At 39.2% G+C, this 7,016-nt stretch overlaps 1 protein-coding gene across 1 annotated transcript in view; it reads right to left on the reverse strand.

The window, feature by feature from the left end:
• Positions 1-7,016, reverse strand: part of pik3cb (phosphatidylinositol-4,5-bisphosphate 3-kinase catalytic subunit beta) — a 131,608-nt gene that overhangs the window by 30,527 nt on the left and 94,065 nt on the right. Inside the window, exons 7-8 of the mRNA XM_015371447.1 lie at positions 6,588-6,755; positions 673-762 (exon numbers count right to left, since the gene is read on the reverse strand). Coding sequence (XP_015226933.1) covers positions 673-762; positions 6,588-6,755 — 258 coding nt within the window. The remainder of the gene's footprint in view (positions 1-672; positions 763-6,587; positions 6,756-7,016) is intronic.

Genomic DNA, 7,016 nt, shown 5'->3' on the forward strand with positions numbered 1-7,016 from the left:
AGGAAAGGATTCTGATTTCTGATATCAACCGTTGCGTCTATTAGCTGCGACATATGAATCAAGATGGTATGACCGAAAATATTTGATTGACAGATGATCTATGATTGGCCGAATTTAGGTGTTCAGGCTGACGTAGAACTAACTGACCTGCAGAAGATAACATAAGATAGAAATTTTCTAAATTTTTGGACAATATCGTCTGATAAAGAGTACATTTATATACATGTTTAAGCCAGAATGATTTGACATTTAAATTTGATTTCCCTATGACTTTAATGATGGTGGCGGAATTTGACGGGTTAAATTGTTTTCTTGACAGAAAATGATGTCAGAGAGGCTGATTAATGATTAAATGAAAAGGCCCATATTCTCTGGTCTATATAAACCAGGAGGGTAACTGTTTAAAAATCATAATTTAAAAATAAAAAAGTTTAATTTGTTTCCTCTTGAATAATAATCCTGCTTAAATACACCTTTTGAGCAAAAGCATTTACGTTTTTCTTCCACTTCTGGCTATTTGGTTTTGATTTAAGCAACAAAAACACATTAATATTTGCGGTTTAAACAACCTGGATGTGGAAAGATGTAATATTAGTGAGCTTGAAGGGGATGTGACACTGCTGTGTTTGCAGTCATCTATTAAACATAAAGAGCGTTTCACGTAGAGTTTACCTTGGCACTCTCTTCAGCGTTCACCTTGCTGCCTTTGACGAGGACTATCCTGAACGGGCTCGACACGTCCCACACACACGTCTGGACCTGCTGAGGGGGAAGAGCGAGAGCAGAAAGGGAGAGCCGGCGTGAGTGTAAAAGTATGCAGAGAGCCGCGGCGCTTCATAGCACAGGCCGAGGTCAGGCAGGTCGCAGTGATGTCAGGGCGAGTGGATTTGCGAGGGTCAGCAGGCAACAGAGCAAACAGCCTCACATGATGCCTAAAAAAACTACAGACGTGACTAAGTGGCCCACTTCCTGCCATCTGTGTGGCTGGAACTCATGTGAGCGTGACAATATGGAGTATTTACAGTCGCTTATCAGAAACGAGGCACAGTACAGCTCCAAGTCCACAACAACTGAACATGTTTTACCCATTATCTCTCACATTCCCATCCCTTAATCCATTCCTAACATCTTTAGATTTAATCTAGTTTGTATTGAGAAGCAGTAAAGGCAGCTCTGTTTTTGCCAGGATTACCTCAGAACCAAGAATAATAATAATAACTATTTTACATTAATAAATCCCTTTTATTAGGGCTTGCAAAAATATTCTATAAACTTATTACCTTAATTATAACCAGTTTTAATGCAAAAATCTACTTTCTGTTGTATTAAACCTTCAACTGTCATAATGCTTTTTCCTCATCTACTTCTGATGCATACTGGAATGTTGTTTAATTAACGAATTCATCTAACCGACATGAATTCATCTCCTCCTTGTCCTTGAAAACAGGAAAACCAACTTCGCTGTTTTCTCAGGTTTTTTTTTTTTTTTTACCTTTATTTCACATATTTTATTTTTTCAAAACTTAGTTTTTCCATTTTTTTATGTATTTGACGTATTGCATTTTCAAAGTATGTATTAAAGTATAAAAGCTGTAAAAATTTGAAAAATCAATAAAAAAAATTATATATATAAAACAAATTATAATTATATATATCAATATATATATAGATATACATATATGTATACAAGAATTGTAAAAATAAATTATAAACAAAAAAATTCTCTAAGTTTGTTTTTGGTTAAGAGGTTTTTATAAAGTTGCATTTCTGGATTGCTTTTTTTTTTTAAATCAAATTTCAATTTAATAAATATTTTTTTAATTTCCGTTTACAAAACATGTTCTTTAAAAAAAAAATGGAACAAAATTTACTCCATACATATGGAGCTGTAAATGTATCTATTCATCAACCCTTGAATAGGTCAAAAATAAATAAAAATCAACTATTATACTATTTTTCCTTCTGGTATTGACTCTGGTCTGATATCAAGATATCAAAATTTGAATATGGGAATAAATCAGCCAACATTTAAAACGCTACAGTATGTATACAGTGAACCCTCGCTATAACGTGGTTCACTTTTCACGGTCTCGCTGCTTCACGGATTTGCATCATACATTGTTAAACTTTATTGTCAATCATATTAATGGTGGCATGTCGGTTTATAAGGATCTTTTGGCCCAGAAGAAAAAAAGAGCGACAACAACTACCGATAACTATGTTCTTCTCTCCAAAAAACACACCTGCACCGCAGGCTTTAGAAGAAAAAAACGCCACAGAGTCAGGATGCAGCGGCTCCGTCAGAACAGCGGAGAAATACTGAACTGTACACGAGTCACTATTTGTCCTACAGTACTTTGTATGTTTTCATAATCATTTTTCATTTTCTCCCGTTCCAATCCGTCACGTTGGGGTGGTGCTGATCCCCGCCGTTGGGATCTGGAGGTCTGTCCACTTTCTCCACCAGAGGGCGTACGAGATCTCCTGGAGCCGGAGCAGATGGCGCCACCTGTTCCTCATCTGCTCATCAGGAGATCCGTGTTTAAGGAGGCGGAGGGCTTCACTCCAGTGCCAGAGTGTTTGCCAGTAACGATTGAACCTGCCTAAAACCTGAAACTCTGGAGAGTTTCTCTGCTGGTAATCTGCCTGTCTGTTCTCAGAAGTTCTCAGGAGAACAGTTCCTGTCAAAGATCTGCCTGCCCGCTCTCAGAAGATAACCGGAAACTCAATCAGTGATCTGCCTGCACTCCGTAAGCTCTGCCTCCGCCTCTGCCCTCTGCCTGCCGTCAGCCTCTGGACCCTCAAGGTCCCCCCTCTGCAGCTCTGCTCCACTCAAGAACAGGTACAGCCCTGACACACTCTCAACCTGCAATATTCCCTGGACCTCCGCTAAAGTTCACTGTCCTCCCCTGCAGTGAACCCATTAGTGACCAGTTAAACCACTTCCTGGATCTGAATAACCTGTGTGCTTTCCAGAACTCTCTTGTGACCAGTCAAGCCTATACCTGAACCTGATCCATTGTAGCACATTTATTGTTCAATAAACTTTTTGAACTTTTTCTTCTGCCTCCGAGTGTTCTGCATGTGGGTTAGGCAGATTAAGCCGAACATGACACCCGCAATATTAACCCTTCAGTTCGTATTGATGATTAAAATATTTATTTATTTGTAACTATATTATTTTACAGTACAGTAGTTTGTAAGAAAAAACAACAACAAACGTTTACACAGTACTTTTATTTGTTAAACAAATGCTAGGGCCTGTAAAAAGTTTTTGTTACTTGATTTCAATGTTTTATGGAGTATTTCATTGTATAATAACTGTAAAAAAAAAAAAAAAAAAAAGGTTTCTACTTCACGGATTTCACCTATCGCGGGTTCTTTTTGGAACGTAACCCCTGCGATAAACGAGGGTTCACTGTACACCCCAAAAAATCTGGGACGTCAGGCGTACGCTGGCTAAATCAGCAAGGTGTGACAGAGGCTAAAGCAGCGTCACATTCATCAGACTAACTGTAAACACATGAATAAATGTCAGCAAACCCTGTGATAAATGGAAAAAAAACTTCAGATGACGGCCTGATTAAAGCCCGATATTTATCCACTCTTTAAGCCGAACATCCCAGGTAGATCTATAGCCCGGCCAGCATCAGAATCTCAGCAGGAGTCTCTCTAATGAAGGCCAATTTAAAAAACCAGCCTGACATTTGAAAAGCAACGAGGAATCGCTGCCCTCCTCTGACGACCCGCAAACCGCTGCCAGGCTGCTGCTCCGACTCTGACATACTTTAAACGCTGCCTCATAAAGAGCCAGATGGCAGCTGCCAAGAGTGTTTACTTTGTAAACCTCCACACCTGTGACATCCTGCGCTGGAGAATCAATCACTCTGTGGGGCTTCGACTATTTTTGGTGCATCAAGAAGACCAGAGTAAACGCTGCAGGATATTAAAGCCGTTATCTAAGGTACACAGAATATGTTCCCATAGTGGCAAAAACAAAGCTGTTCACGGCTGTAAAGATATAAAATGAAAGATCATGGTTATATGAAGTGGCAGAAATTAAAGAGAATACTTTACATCCGTTTCTGTTGGATTAACAAAGGCTGAACAGATAGCAGACAAACATTCTCAGCTCGCTAAATGTAAGGAGGAGCCGGTTTTCAACCCTTTCTGTAAAAAAACCAATGTTGTTCCAGTTCATAAAATTAATGAGCTTAAAGTTCAGTTCACACTAGGGGTGTAAATCACACCCATCATGGCGATTCGGTTCAGTATCAATTTCCTGACCCAACAATTCGATTCGATTGTTTTTTTTTTACACCTTACAGGCTAGACAATGTTTCAAATTTGAAATAAATAAATGAAAGCTGTAATATCGATATGCATTTTTTTTTTTTTTTAGAAATAACAGCAAATAACAGAAGTAGAAAAGTTGTTCTCCACCTATTCCTATTAAAACCTCATTCACTAAAGAATAATAATAATACCCCTGCGTTATGCTACATTCACACCGGACGCAGCAAGAGCAGCAAAATCGCGTCTACTGCTTCCTTTTTGCTGCTTGTACCAGCTGCTTCAGCCACGCGGTGCAAAAGTGTGTCTGACGCGCGTTGGGCGGAGCTTCTCTATCCTTTCTCTGTCTTGCAGCTATATTTGCTGTGATCAGTGGGAATAAAGTAGTTTTAACATGTTTTTAAGTGGGAAAATACACCTGAAAACTGCATCAGTGCAGTCAGTTCATTCAGATTATCATCCTGCCTCCCAATGTTATTTCTGTCGGAGCCGCTCAGACCCCCACATACCAGCGGTGCGCTGTCAGTAGGATCCCATTCAACAGCAGCCTCTGGCCGGGTCGCCTCCTCGCGGTTCACCGCGGCGGCTGGTAGGTGTTTTTCATCTAAATAATCTAAACTGCAGGAAGCAGGATAATAAAAGCGAACATATTCTGCCGGCAGATTTCTGCATTTTAAGTTAATTTATGCGTCAATAAACTGTTTCAGAGGAGTGATCACAGCGCTCTGTGTCATCAGCGATGCGTCTGTCTCACGGCCAGCTCACAGATCAGCTTCTCTGATTGGTTGACGCGGCGCGTCGAGCAGCAAAAGTTAAATTTTTCCATGTCGAGCAGCAAAGCGTTTGCGGCGCGTCACGCGCTTCAGATGCTTAAACGCGCCCGACGCGCTGCTTCAGCTGCTCAGACGAGCTGCGGGACCTTTTGCTGCGCCTTGACGCGCGTCAACCATTGACTTTGCATGTAAACTCGCTGCTTCTGCCGCACCAGCTACGCCCTGTGTGAATGCAGCATTATAGATTCTGAAAGGCTTTGCATCAAAAAATACTGCACTAAATCAGTGCAATGAGTGCAATGCAATACCTCGGCTCCAGACGTCCCGCCCCCTCCACAGACGCTCCGCTGCACCTCTCCCAAATTGTAGCTGACCAAATTGTAGCTGCATCAGCAGGTTTTTGTCATAACTGTAAAGATTAGCATTGAAAGTAGCGATGGACCAACACAGCCTTTTTTAAAGGATGATATGGATGCTTATTATTTTAAACTGATCTTTGCTGCCAGTTTTTCCCAAATATTCCTTTTATAAAATGGAAATTACACAATAATATAAAGCATTGATTTAAACAAAACTAAAATTTAATTGGAAATCAAACATTAATGATGAAAACCACATGAAAGGAGGAGCAATTATTGCGCAACACATGATGTTAAAATGACATTATTTAGGTTGTTACTGAAAATAAAAAAAATTATTAGACCCTTTATGACTAAAACATAATTTAATTAACTTGTAAATATGCGTATAAATATACCGCACCTCACTGTCATCACTATGTTCGAGATCAGTAAATGTTTTCAGATGGTTGGTCCTTTTTGATTAATTATTTAATTCATCTATTAATTTAAAACTTTGTATATTTCATAACTGGACTTCTAGTTGAATTTAAAGTTCTGACAGCAGCAAAGTTTCGTAGTTACTTTGAGTTTACAGTGACTGAATTACTAACTTAGTATCTTTTTGAGAAGAATCTAGTAACTGTAACTAGTTACTATTTTTATGTAACATTCCCAACACCGGTGTCCTCAAGGAGCGATGTTTAAATATTTTAATTATTATGTGGGCTGAAAATGTCTTTAAAAGTTTTCTTTAAAAATAAATAAATGAATCAATAAAAACAACTCAAGCTCCTTTCCAGACTGATTTGCTGTGAATACGCAATAAGTCTGTGGTCATTTTTGCAAAAAAACATAGAAATTAAAGCAGAAATTATAACTTGAAATTGATTCAAGCTTTGAAATAAAAGAATATAATGAAATATAAAAAATTTGAGCCGACAAAACAAGCTACTGATCTGTATTCTACAAATGGCATTAGCTACGCCTTAACCCTGACAGCAACCCTATTCCTGCACCTAACCATAACATAAACCTCAACTCATTTCACACCTAAACTGTAACCTAACTAACCTCCTTACAAAAGAAGTGAGGACCAGAAAAATAACCTCACTAACTATACGTGAATAAAGTGAAATGGGAAACATGGTCCCACACACAGACAGGCTTCAGGGGGACTAACCGTGGGGTTCCTTCTTTTGGGAGGTAGCGGTAACGGTGGGTTGGAGGACTTGCGGCTAACCACAGCTCCGATGGCAGACATTTCCTTGTCAAACATGGCCTTGATGGTGCTGGAGTGGACCAGGGTGAGGTGAGGAGTTTCTTTGGCTTGAAGGCATGTGCGGATGTACTGTAAGGAAGACAGCAGGGAAAAAGCCTTTTTAAAATCAGCTATTTAAACCTCAACTAAAGAGAATAAATAAACTGAACTAATGAACATCAGTCAATAAAATATTAAATAAAAACAACAATAAAACAACTTGAAATTAAAAAAAGAAGAACCGTCTTTACAAGAGATGATTTGATCATAGCTACAAGTTTAACTCCTCCTGGCCACTAAGTGGCGCCATCATCCACTCCATACTGTTTGCTAAGTCTGCTAATGCTAACC

This window comes from Cyprinodon variegatus, unplaced genomic scaffold (assembly GCF_000732505.1).
Source record: "Cyprinodon variegatus isolate N-32 unplaced genomic scaffold, C_variegatus-1.0 Scaffold58, whole genome shotgun sequence".
NCBI classification, from domain to species: domain Eukaryota; kingdom Metazoa; phylum Chordata; class Actinopteri; order Cyprinodontiformes; family Cyprinodontidae; genus Cyprinodon; species Cyprinodon variegatus.